Source organism: Capra hircus, chromosome 10, assembly GCF_001704415.2.
Source record: "Capra hircus breed San Clemente chromosome 10, ASM170441v1, whole genome shotgun sequence".
NCBI classification, from domain to species: domain Eukaryota; kingdom Metazoa; phylum Chordata; class Mammalia; order Artiodactyla; family Bovidae; genus Capra; species Capra hircus.
The window spans coordinates 42,734,190-42,754,973 of record NC_030817.1 but is presented as its reverse complement, the minus strand read 5'-3'; the positions used below and the strand labels follow the sequence as shown (position 1 = coordinate 42,754,973).

General features: G+C 41.8%; 1 protein-coding gene across 4 annotated transcripts in view; it reads left to right on the top strand.

The window, feature by feature from the left end:
* The window catches only part of ATP8B4 (ATPase phospholipid transporting 8B4 (putative)), a 299,618-nt gene that overhangs the window by 266,191 nt on the left and 12,643 nt on the right, over window positions 1-20,784 (top strand). For 3 of the 4 annotated variants that reach the window (XM_018054182.1, XM_013967148.2, XM_018054184.1), the window contains 2 exons: window positions 12,849-12,932; window positions 19,705-19,950. In XM_018054182.1, the coding sequence (XP_017909671.1) occupies window positions 12,849-12,932; window positions 19,705-19,950 (330 nt within the window). The remainder of the gene's footprint in view (window positions 1-12,848; window positions 12,933-19,704; window positions 19,951-20,784) is intronic. The other variant, XM_018054183.1, reaches the window with a different exon arrangement.

The window sequence follows — 20,784 nt, the reverse complement described above, 5'->3', positions numbered from 1 at the left end:
GCATCAGGTGGCCAAAGTATTGGAGTTTCAGCTTCAACATCAGTCCTTCCAATGAATATTCAGGACTGATTTCCTTTAGGATGGACTGGTTGGATCTCCTTGAAGTCCAAGAGACTCTCAACAGTCTTCTCCAGCTACACAGTTCAAAAGCATCAATTCTTTGGTATTCAGCTTTCTTTATGGTCCAACTCTCACATCCATACATGACTACTAGAAAAACCATAGCTTTGACTAGATGGACCTTGGTTGGCAAAGTAATGTCTTGGCTTTTTAATATGCTGTCTAGATTGGTCATAGCTTTTCTTCCAAGGAACAAGCATCTTTTAATTTCATGGCGGCAGTCACCATCTGCAGTGATTTTGGAACCCAAGAAAATAAAGTCTGTCACTGTTTCCATTGTTTCTCCATCTATTTGCCATAAAGTGATGGGACAAGATGCCATAATCTTAATTTTTTGAATATTGAGTTTTAAGCCAGCTTTTTCATTCTCCTTTTTCTCTTTCAAGCCCCTAAAGCCTAAACTGTGCTAAATCAATACACATCACTGGGAAAGGTGTTTTTTAAAAGTGAGTGACTCATGAATGACATTTGTAGAGGCAAAACTAGAGTTAGAGTAAACAGTGGTTGATTTAATGAAATATTCACGAGGAAAGTGCATAATTATATCAAGGTATTTCATGTTCTTTAAATCATGCTCTAATTTTCCATTGATTTTATTAATATAGTAGTTTGTTATGGGTAGAAATATCTTTGGTTGTAGCAATAAAGGATTATATTTCCATAAAACAGTATAATCAGTAGGAAAATGTACCTTTTTTAAAAAATTGTTAAACATACGACTTGAAGCTTGAATCTTTGCATGTTTCTTCCTCCCTCTGTCCCTCCCTGTCTTCCTTCCTTCCCTGAAGGTATTCACTTATGGGCACTATCCATTTGTCAGAGACAGAGTTTCATGTGCAGTAGTAAAGAATATCTCTATTACTTTGCCAGGCAAAGGGGAACACAGTGAACTCCTGCCCTTGAAAACTGTGTGTCCCAACCGGGGAGGATTTGGTGAGGAGTTTTATAGCAATGGTTCAAAGAGGGGGTGTGCTGATAAGGGTCGGGGTATATGAGGGCCTGCACTCCATTAGCCTGGTCTCAGGCAACCTCTTGATGCATTTCTCTGGTTCTTCTAATCTGGCCTCTGTGGTTTTCTCTGGAAGGAAGAGTGCTGACATCTTGCATTTGCTGGGGATTTTAGTGTGAGCTAAAGAGCTCAAAGATATTGTTATGTATGTCCCTTGAGGTTATTGTTATGTGCTTCTGTTAGGTCCATACCATTTCTAAGTATGCTATATTAAGAAGAGGTGGCAAGAATACACAGAAGAACTATACAAAAAAGATCTTCATGACCCAGACAACCATGATGGTGTGATCACTCACCTAGAGCCAGACATCCAGGAATGCGAAGTCAAGTGGGCCTTAGGAAGCATCACTATGAACAAAGTTAGTGGACGTGATGGATTTCCAGCTGAACTATTTCAAATCCTGAAAAGATGATGCTGTGAAAGTGCTGTACTCAATATGCCAGCAAATTTGGAAAACTCAGCAGTGGCCACAGGACTGGAAAATGTCGGTTTTCATTCCAATCCCAAAGAAAGGCAATGCCAAAGAATGCTCAAACTACTGCACAATTGCACTCATCTCACACACTAGTAAAGTAATGCTCAAAGTTCTCCAAGCCAGGCTCCAACAGTATGTGAACCATGAACTTCCATATGTTCAAGCTGGATTTAAAAAAGGTAGAGGAACCAGAGATCAAATTGCCAATATCTGCTGGATCATCAAAAAAGCAAGAGAGTTCCAGAAAAACATCTACTTCTGCTTTATTGATCCATGTCAAAGCCTTTGATTGTGAATCACAACAAACTGGAAAATTCTTCAAGATATGGCAATACCAGACCACCTTACCTGCCTCCTGAAAAATCTGCATGCACGTCAAGAAGCAACAGTTAGAACTGGACATGGAACAACAGACTGATTCCAAATAGGAAAAGGAATACGTCAAGGCTGTATATTGTCACCCTGCTTATTTAACTTACATGCAGAGTACATCATGTGAAATGCTGGGCTGGATGAAGAACAAGCTGGAATCAAGATTGCCAGGAGAAATATCAATGGCCTCAGATATGCAGATGACACCACCATTACGGCAGAAAGTGAAGATCCTCTTGATGAAAGTGAAAGAGGAGAGTGAAAAAGTTGGCTTAAAGCTCAACATTCAGAAAACTAAGATCATGGCACGTGGTCCCATCACTTCATGACAAATAGATGGGGAAACAGTGGAAACAGTGAGAGACTTTATTTTGGGGGGCTATAGAACCGCTGCAGATGGTGACTGCAACCATGAAATTAAAAGACGCTTGCTCCTTGGAAGAAAAGCTATGCCCAACCTAGACAGCATATTATAAAGCAGAGACATTACTTTGCTGACAAAGGTCCATCTAGTCAAAGCTATAGTTTTTCCAGTAGTCATGTACACATGTGAGAGCTGGACTATAAAGAAAGCTGAGTGCCAAAGAATTTATGCTTTGAACTGTGGTGTTGGAGAAGACTCTTGAGAGTCCCTTGGACTGCAAGGAGATCCATCTAGTCCATCCTAAAGGAGATCAGTCTTGGGTATTCATTGGAAGGACTGATGCTGAAGCTGAAACTCCAATAATTTGGCCACCTGATGCAGAAAACTGACTTATTGGAAAAGACCCTGATGCTGGGCAAGATTGAAGGCAGGTGGATAAGGGGATGACAAAGGATGAGATAGTTGGATGCCATCACTGATGGACATGCGTTTGAGCAGGATCCCGGAGTTGGTCATGGATAGCACAGCCTGGCATGCTGTAATCCATGGCATCATAGAGAGTTGGACATGACTGAGTGACTGAACTGAAACTCCCTTGCGGTGGAACCAGGACCTTGTCCTAGGCTTCAGTGTTGTTTCTTCGCTTTTTCACCCTGTCTCTGCATCCTGTTCCTGATTAACAGTTGCTGGAATCTTCCGTTTGAAAGTCAAGGTCATACAGGTTGGAGCTGTTCCCTACAAACAAGAAATGGGGGACATGGAAAGGCTTCCATGCCCAGGAGCCCCATGGGATCCTGCAGTTTCACCAAGAAGCTTAAAGCCTAGTGGGGAGGGCCTGGGAACCAGCACATAGATAATTATTGAGTTGACAGCTGTGAAGCTGTGAGGTATGGAATGTCATGGGACTACTGGCCTGGCAGAACTCAGAAAGGCTTACTAGAAGATCTGACCCTGGGCTGACCTTTCAGGGATCTGTCAAAGTGAAGCAGGTGAAGAGGGAAAGAATGGGAATCCCTGGTTTGGGATTCCCATCCCAAACTGAAGTGAAGACTGGTTTGGGCTGGAATACCACCCATCTGGCATGGTTAAGTCAGTGGGGTTTGGGATTAATTTAATGTGGGGTGCTGGAGAGAGGAAGAGAGATCAGATTTCTGACTTGGGCTCTGGGATGGAAGTGGTAGTGTCAGAAACTGATTTAGGGAGCATGGGAAGGGGCCTGGTTAAGGGGTTGTGAGAATGAGTGCAGGCCTGGACACACTGAATTTGCAAAGCCCATGGCATGTCCTCAGGGGAGGGTCTACTAGCAAGTTAAATGTTTAACATTTATAAAAAGTTGTAAAATAGTCAACAAATCTTTTTAGAGCACCCACCATTGGCTAGACACTGTTCTAGATATGGGAGTTATCGCTGTGCATAAGTCTCTGTTTCATGGAAATTATATTCTGTGCTGTGCTTACTCACTCTGTCCTGTCTGACTTTGCGACTCCATGGACTATAGTCCACCAGGCTCTTCTGTCCATGGGGATTCTCCAGGCAAGAATACTGGAGTGGGTTGCCATGCCCTCCTCCAAGGGATCTTCCCAAACCAGGGATTGAACCCCGGTCTCCCACATTACAGAAAGATTCTTTACTGTCTGAGCCGCCAGGGAAGCCCAAGAATACTGGAATGGGTAGCCTGTCTCTTCTCCTGACCCAGGAATCGAAGTGGGGTCTTCTGCATTACAGGCAGATTCTTTACCAGCTGAGCTACCTGGGAAGATTATATTCCAGAGGGATGATAACAGATAATAAAGGAGTAAATTAGTGAGATAATTTCAGAATTGCTATTAAGAAAGCACTGGGTATTGTAGAAGTTCTCACTGGGAAGTTCACACTGGAACTGTGTCCTGAGTGTTTAGAGGGAAATGTTCATATGAATACCCTGGGGTTCAAGTATTCCAGACAGAGGGCATAGCAAGTGCAAATGTCCCCTGACATAGGAATGAGCCTGGTAAGTTAGAGAAAGACAATCGGTGAAGCTGAAGCTCCGTGAGAGAGGACAAGAGTGCACTGAGGCAAAGTTGAAGAGGTAGGCTGCATGGATCAGGAAGGGCCTTAAGGCATGGTGCAGAGTCTTAGAAGTTCACTCAAAAATGGGAAACCAGTTGAAGCTTTTAAGCAAATTGCATCATTTTAAATGACAAAAACCAGCATACAGAATTGTATTTGTTGTACACTTTCAACTATATAAAATGACAAGAGCAGGGAAGCTTTTAAAGAAACTTGCCAAATGATACCACGGATTGAGCAGTGGTTTCATACCACGGTCAGTGCTGTGAATGCTGAGTACCAGGGCTGGAAGTTGGTCCTGACACTTGATAGGCCAGCAGTTTTATGACTGTGATCTCAGGACTCTATCAATATTTATTATTTGTTGTTGTTGTTTAGTTGCTAAGTCATGTCTGACTCCTTGCGACCCCATGGACTATAGCCCACCCAGGCTCCTCTTTCCCTGGTATTTTCCAGGCAGGAATACTGCAGTGGGTTGCCATTTATTTCTCCAGAGGATCTTCTCAACCCAGGATCGAACCCATATCTCCTGCATTGGCAATATATTAGGAATTAAAATGGAGGATAGTTAAACATTTATTAAAAATAACACACCCATGTCATGCTTATCTAAATACCATATTTTAGTGAAAAAAATTATGGTACTTTTCAAAATAAAAAATTAGTTTTGCAAAGAGAGTTTTTATACTTAAGTTCTTACTATTTATCACAACAGGAGGCACTTGGGTTCTCACATCTGCTTCTGCATCCATTTGGTTGTGACATCACACATCATATATACTCATATGAGAATGAGAGTAGAGAAGGAAAGTAAACAGCTTCTTAGCATCATTCTGATAATAGTTTTGACACTGTGGATCCCCTAAAAGTTCCCTATATCACTTTGAAAGTCTTTGTGTTCAGTGACATTGGGCAGTTTCCTAACTTAATGGGCCTCAAACTAGTTTCCCCTATCTATAAACTGGAACCTGTTAATAGCACCAACCTCACAGGATTGTTGTGATTATTTAATGAGTTAATAACATCTGGCCCATAGGGTGTTCCATACGTATCAGCCAGCTAATTTTTGTTTTCTTTTTGTTGTGATTCTGTGTGGCAGCAAGCCCTCTTGCAAGAAATTGTAAAAACTCATTTAAACTTTATTCTCACTAATTTTCCTTTCCTGTCCTCTCTTTCTCAAGTTGTGAAATGAGGCTTCAGATCTGAACACCAGCTTACAAACGCTACCATCAGATAACTGCAGGTTTAATGCTAGGCACTTTGTGGTGATGTTCATGGCGCTTTAGGCCAGACCATCAGTTACTGATTGTTTTGTTGTTGTTTAGTTGCTAAGTTGTGTCTGACTCTTTTGGGACCCTATGGATTGTAGCCCACCCAGGCTCCTCTGTCCATAGGATTTTCCAGGCAAGAATATGGAATGGGTTGCCATTTCCTTTTCCAGGGGATCTTCCTAATCCAGAGATAAAACCTGTGTCTTTTGTATTGGCAGATGGATTTTTTTTTACTACTGAGCCACCAGGGAAGCCCCACTCCCAGTTTAGCTTGTCATAATCTTCCAGATTCTTTCTTTCTTGATGAGGAAATCATCTGTCCTCAGTGAGTAGAGGTTGGATGGTGGATGAGGTAGAGGAAAAAGAGATCCAACAGTGTGAGGTTTTGCCTGGGGCTATCACACTTCAATTAAATTGCTTTCCCCCTCTTAAATATTCCATGCTTCAATCAAGAAATGAATTGATATGAAACCATCATAAAATACTTGAGGGTATGTGTCAGCTACTGCTTTCTTTCTGGATGGGATAAGTTAAATTCTCAATCTTGGCTTCAACAGTGGACTCACCAGAGAAATTTTAAAAATTATTGATACTTTGATCATCCCACCTCCAAAGATATTGATTTAATTGGCCTAGATATGGCATGGGCCTCAGGATATTTAAAATATTCCCATTGCCCAAAGTCCCACCAGACTGTGACTAAAGAATAGGTCATGTGTTTCCCTTTTTATTGTAAAAAATAACAAATCTACAAAAAAGTATATAATATATAAACGTCAGCTTAACAAATTGTAAAATGAACACTCGCATCCCCATGATCCAGTGCAAGAACCAGAAGGTTGCCAAACCCCAGAAGCTCCCTTGCCTTTTCTCAGTCACACCTCATTTTCTAACTCTCTGGAGGTAATCATTGCCCTGATATTTTATAATCATGTTCTTTTGTAGTTTTACCATATGAGCATAAACCTCTAAACAACATAGATTGGCACATTTTTAAACTTTACTGAAAGGGAATCATACTTTTTGGTCTGGCTTCTTTTGCTCAACATCGTATATATTTTTTGATTCATTTGTGGTTTTGGATACAGTTATATAGTTCCTTGCTTTTCATTATTTTGTAGAATTCTATGATATCAATATAACACAGTGTCTGCCATGAATGTTTCTGGTTTGGGGCTTTTATAACCAGTACTGGTATGAGCGTTTTCATAGGACTCTTGGTGCAGGAAGGCAGGCATTCTGATGTGTACTTCTAGGAATAGACTCGTTGGACACATTGGCTCATCTGAAGCAAGAGAAAGAGGCTGAGCAGACAGGAGTTTGGCAGATAGGAGGTGGTATCTGCAACTCTGTTAACACTCTACTGTGGGCTGGGCCCCTGGAGGGTTGCACTGCTCTGAGCCATGTACCCTGGGGATGGTGAAGATTTACAGAAGGCAACTGAGGCACTCAGGACCCTCTGCTTTTAATCATTTTCTGAGACTAGAGGGATAATGTTCCCGTCAAGGGTAGAGATCCTGTTGACATACTTCCCAATCTGGATGGCCTCCTGGGATTAGAGTCTACGGCAGGACACCTGGTTGGCCCACAAAACATCAGGCTTTCATCCCAACCTCAGCAGCTCATAGAATGAGATAAACACGGTCTCTGGAGAAAAACAAAACAAAACAAAACACATCATCCTAGGCCTTGAAGTGGTTCTTAAATTCTCATCCTCTCCCTGATCTTGAGAGGTATTCCCCATTCATTAGTTCATTGAGGCTTTGATGGAGATACTTTTTTTGCCCTTGGTTCTTGTTATTGTTGTTGTCTTCAGTGGGGAGTTTGGTGTTAATCAATTGCTATTGATGGCACATGTCTCTGCCACATACAGGGTTTCCCAGGTGGCTCAGTGGTAAAGAATCCGCCTGCAGTGCAGGAGATGCAAGAGACACAGGTTCAGTCCCTGAGTCAGAAGGATCCCCTGGAGAAGGAAAGGGCAAACCACTACAGTATTCTTGCCTGGAGAATTCCATGGACAGAGGAGCCTGGAGGGCTACAGTCCATGAGTTCACAAAGAGTGGGACACGACTGAGCATGCATACGTGCATCTTCATTGGGGAGTTTGGTATTAATCAGTTGTTATTGATGGCACATGCTCCTGTCTTGTGAGCGCCATAAATCCAGGCTTGTTTCAGATACCTCTGCTAGAATATCCTGGGGTTTCCAGGGAATGCTGACAAGCTTTTCTGGTCTATTATGGTTGCCTGACACTCCAGGCAATTGCCCTGCCCTTCTGCAGGTTCTCTCTTGCCACACAGAGTCTCAGATGCTCTAGAATCTGCGCTGTCTGTACTACTTTGCTCCCAGCATAAACATAGGCTGAGGTATGCTAGAGTTAGCCCATATTGGTCCCTAAGAACTGCTTTTTAAATGTGAGCCAGTGGTTAAACACAGCTGTTAATGAAAATTAAATTCTGTAAACTTATAATTTAAATAAACTATATGGAAAACAAAGTTCATAACTAATCCAAACTCATCACTTAAATTATTTACCTTAATTGGAGGACAATTACTTTACAATATTGTGAGTGTTTTTTGGCCATATATCAATATGAATTGGCCACAGGTATACATCTGTCTCCTCCATCCTGAAGCCCCCTCCCACCCCATCCCCATCCCATCCCTCTTGGTTGTCACAGAGTCATGGCTTTGGGTGCCCTGCTTCATGCATCACACTCGCACTGGTTATCTATTTTTACATATGGTAATATATATGTTTCAATGCTATTCTCTCAAATCATCCCACCCTCTCCTCCCACTGAATCACTTTTAAATGAGTTCACCATCTTTTGCTGATTACGCTCTTGAGGTTAATGGTATCTGTTGGATTGATGTGGTAGAAATACTATACAGTGGTGTGCTATGGCACATCTTTTCTTAACTCAGTGATATGGCCGCTTGAACAGCCAATGGAGAATATTTACATCATGGAAATTGGTAAATGTTACAACTCAGGCTTTTTCTTTATTTTAAGAGCTAGTTGTTAAACACCTAGCATATCACTGGACATAAGGCCCCTTTTCAGATCCTCACAGCAGAGTTCAGGCAGAATTTAATAAGCCTCAAAGTGGTGCTAGTGAGTGTAAGAGGTGCAGGTTTGATCCCTGGGTCGGGAAGATCCCCTGGAGGAGGGCATGGAAACCCACTCCAATATTCTTGCCTGAAGAATCCCCATGGGCAGAGGAGCCTGGTGGGCTACTGTCCATAGGGTAGCAAAAAGTCAGACACAACTGAAATGACTTCACATGCATGCACAGATAACAAAAGAGAACTTAAAAACTGGTTACTAGAAATGGTTATTCTGAGTCACAAGCATAGGCCTCTTGATGGTGGTCCTTTGCCTAAATCCTGTCTCAACTGTTTATTGGTAGTAGAATTCAACTTTCCTACCTTGTGTTTGGCATACCCTCAAAGAGAATGACATTGAGCAGGTCTTTCCTATGTAGATTCCAGGCCTCAACTCTGAGATATTCAGAGAATAAAGCAAATTCCTTCCTTCTCTCATCTAGCCCACACCTCCATTTTTCTGTTCTCATTTTTTCTTTTTCTTTTTTTTTGCCCTAAGAATGAAGTCTCCGTGAATTGGTTGACATATCCATGCTCCTTACTTCTTACCAAGGGACTAACCTTGCTGAGAATACAATAATCAGCATTTTTCACAGTGTCTGGTTTATTCAGTGTTGAATAAAACCACCTGTGGAGCTTCAACAGAAATTTCAGATTGAGATTTGGCCTTTATTTTATTTTATTTTTTTTAATTTTTATTTCTACTTTATTTTACTTTACCATACTGTATTGGTTTTGCCATACATTGACATGAATCCACCACAGGTGTTCCCAAACATGAACCCCTCTCCCACCTCCCACCCCATATCATCTCTCTGGATCATCCCCGTGCACCAGCCCCAAGCATCCTGTATCCTGTATCGAACATAGACTGGTGATTCATTTCTTACATGGTAGTATACGTGTTTCAGTGCCATTCTCCCAAATCATCCCACCCTCTCCCTCTCCCTCAGAGTCCAAAAGTCCGCTGTACACATCTGTGTCTCTTTTGCTGTCTCGCATACGGGGTCATCATTGCCATCTTTCTAAATTCCATATATATGTGTTAGTATACTGTATTGGTGTTTTTCTTTCTGCCTTACTTCACTCTGTATAATCGGCTCCAGTTTCATCCATCTCATTAGAACTGATTCAGATGTATTCTTTTTAATGGCTGAGTAATACTCCATTGTGTATATGTACCACCGCTTTCTTATCCATTCATCTGCTGATGGACATCTAGGTAGTTTCCATGTCCTGGCTATTATAAACAGTGCTGCAGTGAACATTGGGGTGCAGTGGGATTGCTAGGTCGTAAGGCAGTTCTATTTGCAATTTTTTAAGGAATCTCCACACTGTTCTCCATAGTGGCTGTACTAGTTTGCATTCCCACCAACAGTGCAAGAGGGTTCCCTTTTCTCCACACCCTCTCCAGCATTTATTGCTTGCAGACTTTTGGATTGCAGCCATTCTGACTGGTGTGAAGTGGTACCTCATTGTGGTCTTGATTTGCATTTCTCTAATAATGAGTGATGTTGAGCATCTTTTCGTGTGTTTGTTAGCCATCTGTATGTCTTCTTTGGAGAAATGTCTATTTAGTTCTTTGGCCCACTTTTTGATTGGGTCGTTTATTTTTCTGGAATTGAGCTGCAGAAGTTGCTTGTATATTTTTGAGATTAGTTGTTTGTCAGTTGCTTCATTTGCTATTATTTTCTCCCATTCAGAAGGCTGTCTTTTCACCTTGCTTATGTTTTCCTTTGTTATGCAGAAGCTTTTAACTTTAATTAGATCCCATTTGTTTATTTTTGCTTTTATTTCCAGAATTCTGGGAGGTGGATCATAGAGGATCCTGCTGTGATTTATGTCGGAGAGTGTTTTGCCTATGTTCTCCTCTAGGAGTTTTATAGTTTCTGGTCTTACATTTAGATCTTTAATCCATTTTGAGTTTATTTTTGTGTGTAGTGTTAGAAAGTGATCTAGTTTCATTCTTTGAGATTTGGCCTTTAAAGACTGGCTTCCACTTCTCTTTTCCTTGAACAAGTATACACTATCTCAAGAACAAACAGCAATGCAAAGACATATAATAGTCCAAATCCAGATTTACCAATAAAGCCACCAAAATATTTTTTTCTTCTATATTATCTACATGTGTAGGACATGATTTGAAAGATTGCCTTACCTATGTTATATATTATATGTAGAACTTACCTTTAGTTTCGCTTTCTGGAACATTTGCATTTAAGATTCCTGTTGCTTTCAGAATTTCCCTAAGAAGAAAGTGTGCTTCAGAAAATATTCAAACTCCAGCACTTCTTTCCACTGATCATCTGATCCAGTTGCCTTCATCTTTCACCTGGAGCACTGCACTAGCCTCCTAATTGGTTTCCCAACTTCCACAATTGTGCCTCTTTAGTCTATTCTCAGCACAGAATCCAGAGAATCAGGTTAAAGTACAAATCATGATGTTCCTGTGCTCAAAATCCTCTAATGCCGTCATCTTTTATTTAGGGAACAATCCATAGTTACCTCTATAGGATCCTCCTGTAATTATTTATTTGAAATTCATGATACTCCATGTAGGTTGCTCTGCTCCAGCCAAATGGGCTGTCTTGCTGTCCTCTGAACCTGCCAGATGCTTTCTTGCCTCACAGATTTTTCATGTGATCTACTTGCCATGTGAAATGTTCATGCTCCAGAAAGCTGCATATTTTGATCCTTAATTTTCTTCAGATCTTTTTTCTCAAATGTTACTTCTTAGTGATACCTTCTCCAATCACCTTACAACCCTTCCATATTTCCTATCCTCTTTCTACCCCAGTGTTTGTTACTTTCTTACTCATTTACTCATCAACTATATATCTTGCTTATTATATAAAATCTTTTTTGTTGTTTCCTCAGCACCATTACATTGAAGATTTCATGAGGAACTTTTATATGATTGTATCATGTTAAATTATCATTGCTGAGAACCTGGTACCTGGCACATAGTGGTTTCTTAATAAACATTGAATGAATGAATGATACAGTGGTAGAACAGACATTGGTTAGGGGCTGGAGACCTATGTTTTATTTTATTTGTTTTTAAAATATTTGTTTATTTTGCTGCATCAAGTCTTAGTTGTGTCATGTGGGATCTTTCATCATGATGCATGGACTCTCTGGTGTGGCTCGAAGGCTCCAGAGGGCACAGGCTTCAGTAGTTGCATCATATGGGCTCTCTAGTTGTGGCACACAAGCTCCATATTATGTGGGCCCAGTAGCTGTGGAGCATGGCATGTGGAATCTTAGTTCCCTGACCAGGGATCGAATCTGCATCCCCTGCATTGCAAGGCAGATTCTTAATCACTGGAACACCAGGGAAGTCTCTAGAGCTGGAGACCTATGTTTTAATCTTTCCCTTTGCTTGTGATAAGGTCTATAATACTTTTTCCATTCTGTTTCTACATTTCTGTATACTTATTAATACAAAGGATACATAAGAACTATTTCACATGCCTCACTTTTAGTGAGGTTCATGCAAGGAAATGTTGTCCATAGGTGTGAGGGGTATTTTTATTGTCTGATTTATATCCAGTGTAGCAAGCAGCTAGCTCCATGCCCACCTTGCTTTAAACCACTCACAAGAAAAAGTTCTCCATGTGAACACAGGATGGGGCTGACAGGTTCATTTCTGTATCTCCCTCTGAAGATATTCATGGATCCTTTGCTTATTGCTTAGCAGTTCAGGTAATTGGACTTATAGAAGACATTGAAAACCTAAAGGGTGAAATAACCCACCAGAGGGGCCAGAGCTTATGTGCATCCAGCACTGTGTTAGGTGTGCTACGTGTCTCATGCCCTTCTCCCCAACTGAAATTCTACAAGGAAAGTATGACTTCATTTTAGAGATGAAGAGATTGAAGTTTAGAGAGATCTAGGTGTCCCACAAAGCAGCAAAGCTGATAAGACAATGAGCCTGGGGAGAACTCAGGTCTGTCTGACTCTAACACCAAACTCCCATCCACTTTAGGAAAATTGAGATAGTTAGTCCAAAAGCCTAAAAGTGAATATTCTCACACCTATGCATGCTGTTTCTCACTGATGTGTTAATTTCATTTCAGACTGTCTACGACCAGTGGTTCATTACCCTTTTTAACATTGTCTACACATCGCTGCCTGTTTTAGCCATGGGGATTTTTGACCAGGTATGTGTTTTCCTTTGTCTTCGTAACTTACTTTGCTCTGTTGATGCCTTTTGGTTGCTTTTAGCTTCTAAGTAGAAGCTTTTGAACTGTGGTGTTGGATAAGACTCCTGAGAGTCCCTTGGACTGCAAGAAGATCAAACCAGTCTATCCTAAAAGAAATCAGTCCAGAATATTCATTGGAAGGACTCATGCTGAAGCTGAAACACCAATACTTTGGCCACCTGATGCTAAGAACTGATTCATTTGAAAAGACCCTGAAGCTGGGAAAGATTGAAAGCAGGAGGAGAGGGGGACGACAGAGAATGAGATGGTTGGATGGCATCACCAACTCAATGGACATGAGTTTGAGTAAACTCTGGGAGTTGGTGATGGACAAGGAGGCCTGGCGTGCTGCAGTCCATGGGGTTGCAAAGAGTTGGACATGACTGAGCAACTGAACTGAACTGAGAAGATACAAATCATGGAAAGAGTCCTAAGAATGGAGTCGCTACCTTAATAGGTATCACATGGATCAAAAAACCTTCCAACTCCCCCAAAAGATCTCGGAGTAGGTGAAATATCAATAACCTCAGATATGCAGATGACACCACCCTTATGGCAGAAAGTGAAGAGGAACTAAAAGCCTCTTGAGGAAAGTGAAAGTGGAGAGTGGAAAAGTTGGCTTAAAGCTAAACATTCAGAAAATGAAGATCATGGCATCCGGTCCCCTCACTTCATGGGAAATAGATGGGGAAACAGTGGAAACAGTGTCAAACTTCATTTTTGGGGGCTCCAAAATCACTGCAGATGGTGATTGCAGCCATGAAATTAAAAGACGCTTACTCCTTGGAAGAAAAGTTATGACCAACCTAGATAGTATATTCAAAAGCAGAGACATTACTTTGCTGACTAAGGTCTGTCTAGTCAAGGCTGTGGTTTTTCCAGTGGTCATGTATGGATGTGAGAGTTGGACTGTGAAGAAGGCTGAGCACCAAAGAATTGATGCTTTTGAACTGTGGTGTTGGAGAAGACTCTTGAGAGTCCCTTGGACTGCAAGGAGATCCAACCAGTCCATTCTGAAGGAGATCAGCCCTGGGATTTCTTTGGAAGGAATGATGCTAAAGCTGAAGCTCCAGTACTTTGGCCACCTCATGTGAAGAGTTGACTCATTGGAAAAGACTCTGATGCTGGGAGGGATTGGGGGCAGGAGGAGAAGGGGATGACAGAGGATGAGATGGCTGGATGGCATCACTGACTCGATGGACGTGAGTCCGAGTGAACTCCGGGAGTTGGTGATGGACAGGGAGGCCTGGCATGCTGTGATTCATGGGGTCGCAGAGTCGGACACGACTAAGCGACTGAACTGAACTGAACTGAACTATCCTCTTAAAGACTCACACCCTACATTATTTTCTCTAAAGGCTCTGAGAGGTCCTACAAGAAATTGTCTCTTTAATTACATTGTAGCCCAGAATTTCCCAAACTCATCGGACTGTACGTTTACTTACTTTTCATGTAGAACTGACCCAATATGCTTCAGAGCTAGTCTCTCTAGTTCATACACTGGGAATCCTGTATTCACCTCTGAACTATGTATTAGTTCAGAACTGTATTAGCCAGTGAACTGTGTGAGGATACATAGAGAATCATGGAGCTGGGCTGGAGTGCAAAGAGCTAGCATCTGCGGTGAAACTGCCCAGCATGACTCAGAACAGAAACTCCAGGCCAGAGGAGCACCCTGCCAATGGGAGAGGGAGACAGAGCCCCAGAGCCATGGAGAGAGAAAGGGTATAGTTTTCTTTAGTTTAGCTCAGTGTGCTTGAGGGGAGGGAAGGGAGGGAATCAATTATAAAATGGTAGGTCCTTGGCACATTTAAGGCCTTGGAGGGTACTTCCTGGATGGGGGAAAAGTCTGGCTGCCCATGGGGAAGTGAAAGACTAGCCAGAGGAGTTTCCATGGCACAGTTAGAGTGTATTATTTAAGAAAATTTTTTGAAGTATTTTTAAGGAGACCAGATTTTCTCCAGGCTGTTGTTAGATCCATTTGCTAGGCCTCATTTTCTGGCCCAAAGCCATCTATTGCAAAATATAAATCTTAACTTTATGAGCTCATTCTGCTCTCCCATTCTGAAGCTTTGTAGTCAGTTGTAAGCCTCACTTCTCTTATGTAAAAAAGGCAGATTATGAACAACTCATTTTGTGAAATTCTACAAAAAGCAATGAACTCTTGAAGACTTTGGATATAAAGGATTAAGCTCATTCATTTCCAAGTGCCCATGTTTACAAGTGTTCCTTTTCTTGGTGCTTTGTAGCTGCGCAGAGTGTGGAGTAAAATATTAAAAATAAAACAATTTCTGGGAAAAGATGGTTATTGTGCAATATGGAAAAAAATATAATAAGGAGAGAGTTCAAGATGGTGATAAAGGAAGATCCTGAACTCACCTTTTGCTGTGGACACAGTCTATAACTACACAAGGAAAAATTTTCTCTTAAACAACTCTAAAGGCTGTCTGAGTGAAGACTACACACTGAGCAAACAAGAGGACCACATTCATGGAAGCGAGTTGGAGAGGCTGGGACACAATCTTGCCACAAACCCTGTCCCCACCCTCAGCATGGCAGTCTTCAACCAGGAGAAAACTCAAAGCTTGAAGTTCTTCCCTTAGGAGTGAAGGGTATGCACCCCACATTGAACACCTTAACTGTTAAAACCCACAACTGAGAGATAAGCCCCCCAAACCAATGGGGCTCCTGTTCCAAGACCCGCAAGACTGAAGCAATCTAAAAAACAGTTTTGAATGGGCCCATGTGCTCAGACTCACTGTTCCTGGGCCCAGTGCAGACACACCAGATCATGCGAGTCACAGAGGCTCACCAGCTTATGTTAAAATGTCGGCCTGGGAGCAGGCATCCAACTGAGCACACACATCTCGGAGTCTGCTGGAACACAGTCCAGGGACAGAGGGTCACTGCCATCCTTACATGCTCCCTTTGCCAGACTTCAGAGCACCAGTATCTCCTGAACAGGTGCTGGTACATGTGTCTAGTGCCCCTGTTTTTGTGGCTGCCACCCAGGGGACACCTCTTGGCTGCCTAACTCTGGAAGCCAGAGAAACTTGCATTCCTGGTCCCAACAGTTCAGTTCAGTCACTCAGTCATGTCTGACTCTTTGCGACCCCATGGACTGCAGCACGTCAGGCTTCCCTGTCCTTCACCAACTCCTGGAGACTGCTCAAACTCATTCCGATTGAGTTGGTGATGCCATCTGACCATCTCACCCTCTGTTGTCCCCTTCTCCTCCTGCCTTCAATCTTTTCCAGCATCAGGGTCTTTTCCAATGAGTCAGTTCTTTGCATCAAGTAGCCACAGTATTGGAGCTTCAGCTTTAGCATCAGTCCTTCCAGTGAATATTCAGAGTTTATTTCCTTTAGGATTGACTGGTTGGATCTCCTTGCAGTCCAAGGGACTCTCAAGAGTCTTCTGCAACACCACAGTTCAAAAGCATCAGTTCTTTGGCACTTAGCCTTCTTTATGGTCCAGGTCTCAGATCCATACATGGTTACTGGAAAAACCATAGCTTTGACTAGATGGACCTTTGTCAGCAAAGTAATGTCTCTGCTTTTTAATATGTTGTCGAGGTTGGTCATAGCTTTTTTTCCAAGGAGCCTATGGGACTACAGTAATCAGCCTGACCCAGAAAGGAGCTCATACTCCTGTCTGGTGTCCTGATTTTTATGACTGTTGCCAGGGAACACTTTTAATGTGTGTGTAGACACATACACATGTATATAAAATAACATACATTATTACATGTATATATAGAATAATATGTAGAATACAAGGAATATATACAGACTATATATTCTATATCTATATATATATATTCTCATATATGTATAATACTCCCTCCAAAAGCAGTAGAATGCAAGTTCTTCTGAACTGCACATGAAACACTTTAAAGGACAGATCATCTGTTAAGCTACAAAAAGTCTTAATACATTTTACAAATTGAAATCATATCTAGTATCTTTCCTAACCACAGTGGTATAAAACTAGAAATTAATTACATGAAGAAAGCTGGAAAATTCACTTATATGTGCAGATTAAGCAGCATGCTTCTGAACAGCAACAGGTTAAAGAAGAAATCAAAAAAGAAATTTAAAAATACCTTGAGACAAATTAAAATGGGAATATAAGATATCGAAATCTGTGGGATAGAGTAAAAGCAGTTCCGAGAGGGAAGTTCATAGTAATAAATGCCAACCTCAAGAAACATGAAAGACTCGAACAACCTGCCTTTATACCTCAAGGAACTAGGAACAGCACAAAGCCCAAAGGTGGTAGAAGGAAGGGAAAAACAATTAGAGCAAAAATGAATGAAATAGAGACTAAGAAAGTGATAGAGAAGATCCATGAAACTAAGAGCTGATTCCTTGAAAAGATAAAATCGATAAACCTTTAGGCAGACTCACCAAGAAAAGAAGAGAGAAGACTCAGAATCAGAAATAGAAGAGATTACAACTGACCACAAAAATACAAGGATCATAAGAGACTAATATGAACAGTTATACAGGAACAAATTGGACAATTTAAAGAAATGAATAAATTTCTAGAAATATACATCCTACTAAGATTGAATTATGATTAAGCAGAAAATCTGAACAGAATGGAAAACAGTATAGAAATCCTGCAAAAAATTAAAAATAGAACTATCAGCAATTCCACTTCTGGGTATTTATCCAAAGAAAGCCAAAATATTAATTTGAAAAGATATACACAGTCCTATATTCATTGCAGCATTATTGATAGTACATAAGATATGGAAATAACCTAAGAGCTAAAAGATATAGATAAAAAATACACAGTTGACCCTTGAAACAACACAAAAGTTAGCGGTCCCCCTCACCTTGGCCCATACCCCCACACAGTCCAAAATTCTCCTATAACTATAGAGTTGCCCCTCCATATCCACAGTTCTGCATCTGAGGTTTCAACTAAGAGTGGATCAGGTAGTACATATTTATTGAAAAATTCTGTGTGTAAGTGAAGCCACTCAGTTCAAACCCATATTGTTCAAAGGTCAACTGTATATACAATAAGTGAAGTTGCTCAGTTGTGTCTGACTCTTTGTGACCCCATGGACTGGAGCCTACCAGGCTCCTCTGTCCATAGGATTTTCCAGGCAAGAGTACTGGAGTGGGTTGCCATTTCCTTCTCCAGGGGATCTTCCTGACCTAGGGATTGAACCCAGGTCTTCCGCCTTGCAGGCAGACGCTTTACCATCTGAGCCACCAGGGAAATTTCGTATATACAATAAGGCCCCTATTGCCATCAGGTTGAGTGTCTACCCATATCCTTTTCTGCTTTGTCTACTCTGACCCTTAAATGATCTTCCGATCATGAGATGCTATGCTGGAAGGCCTCAGTGACCATTTATGGCACTGCTTACTTTATAAGGAGGAAACTAAAACTCAGAAGTTAAGATCATTCTCCTGAAGTCATATGGTCAGTAAATGACAGACCTCAACCTAGCACCAGGCCACTTGACTCTGAGACTGTAACACTATTATTACTATTACTATCATTATCTTGTTATTATTTATAGAAGCATCTTGGTTTTTAATTATATGAACTGTGGCAAGAACTCTGCTGAATACATACCCATTTCATCATGACAGTGATCCTGTGAGGGAGATGGTCTTGTTTGCACTTCTGAAGATGAGGAACCTGAGGCTCAGACAGGTTAAGTGACTACACACCTGTTAAGCAGCAGAGCTGGGTTTTGAAATCAGGATTGTCTGGTGTTTGGGTGTGGTGCTCACAGTATGGTCACCAGCATTGCTTTGGAGCTTGTTGGAAAGGCAGTCTCAGGCCCCACCCCAAACCTGCTGAAGTGCAATCTGTTCCCCAGGTTATTAGTGTGCACAGCTTTAGCTTCTCCCAGGGCCTGGCTGGGCCCATGCATGATGCCTTCTCATTCTGTCTAAACTCCCTAACCTGAGCATCTGGTAGCTGCCTATGGAGTCTTCCCTGGGTATAACTCTCACTTCTGCAGGCTCAGCTCCCTTGCACCTGGAATCCACATTCTGTTCCCTCTTTCCCTGTTCCTTTCCTCCTGCTCACCCTCCTCCCGAAGTTGGGAACTCAGGGGGGGCTTTTCTGACTCAGGCTCTCTGCTGGCATCCCCTGTCACTGCCTTGGCAGCTAACCCCAGGACCCACTGGCTGCACTGGATGTCCTAGAATTCTGGGAACATAAGCGCAGCTGCAGGAGAATGTAGAAAAGAAACTTCAGTTTGAAGCCAAATATCCACATAAAGTCAGGTTCTGGTTCTGTTATAAAAGCTGTGTTGCCTCTCATGAATCTGTCTTGGAGACTCAAGTTCCTCCTATATAAAGTAGGGATAATTTTAATATCCTTTGGGTTACTGTGGAAATGAAAACAAAGTAATGAGCAATGCATATTAGGGCATGCTTAGATAGTGCATGCATGCCCAGTCGTGTCCAACTCTTTGCGATCCTATGGGCTGTAGCCTGTCAGGCTCCTCTGTCCATGGAGTTTTCCAGGCAAGGATACTGGAGTGGGTTGCCATTTTCTCCTCCAGGGGACCTTCTTGACCTAGGGATTGAACCCTCATCTCAGGTCTCCTGCATTGGCAGGTGGATTCTTTACCACTGAGCCACCTGGGAAGGCCATGCTTAGATATGCACGTGCTATTTCCAGAGACAGGAAATTCGGAGTTTCTCTAACTTCTCCTTGAGCCTCCTCCACTAAAGTAACTCTCTGTTGACAGGATGTTAGTGACCAGAATAGCATGGATTATCCCCAGCTCTACAAACCTGGTCAGCTGAATCTACTTTTTAACAAGCATGAATTTTTCATCTGTATGGCACATGGCATCTATACCTCATTAGCCCTTTTCTTCATCCCTTACGGGGCCTTTCACAACATGGCTGGAGAAGATGGACGGCACACTGCAGACTACCAGTCTTTTGCAGTGACCACGGCCACGTCTCTGGTCATTGTGGTCAGCGTGCAGGTAACCCTACTGGCGAAAATATCTTAACTGGGTGGCTTTACATCTTGCAAAATTCTGCTTCATTTGTTGACAGTAGTCTTAGTAGGGTCCTCAACCATTTTGGCACCAGGGACTGGTTTCATGGAAGACAGTTTTTCCACGGGCCAGGGTGGTGGGGGATGGTTTCAGAAATGCATTATATTTATCGTGCATTTATTTCTAGTATTATTACAACAGCCGCAGATCATCAGACATTAGATCCTGCAGGCTGGGGACCCCTGTAATACTGGAGTTTTCTTTTTAACTACACATTCTGAGATGAAACAGGAAGTTTTAACGTAAATCCCCAGATGTAGGAGATTAGCATTTTGTGTCTATAACCTCCATATTAGTAGAAACCTTAAAATGAACTGGGCACTTCTTGGGACTGAACACTGTATGTAAAGAGAACTGATATACTAATTCTTCCTTGTGTTTCCTTCTTGGGAGAAAAAGTTTCTAATGATAATAGAAACTTTCCCATGATTTCTGTAAAAGTAACTTCTAGGTTTTTTTAATTTATTTCACTCAGAGGATAATTACTTTACAATATAGTGATGGTTTTTGCCATATATCAACATGAATCAGTCATAGGTATACATATGTCTCCCCCATCCTGAACTGCATCCCACCTCCCTCCCCACCCCACCCCTCTAGGTTGTCCCAGAGCACCGGCTTTGCGTGCCCTGCTTCATGCATCTAGTTTTATAGTGAGATATAATGTTTATTTGGCAGTACATTTCTGTATTCAAGAGGTTGAATGTTAGGTGTGTGGCACATTTGAATCTCAAGTTCATATAAGCTTTTCTGGTAGGA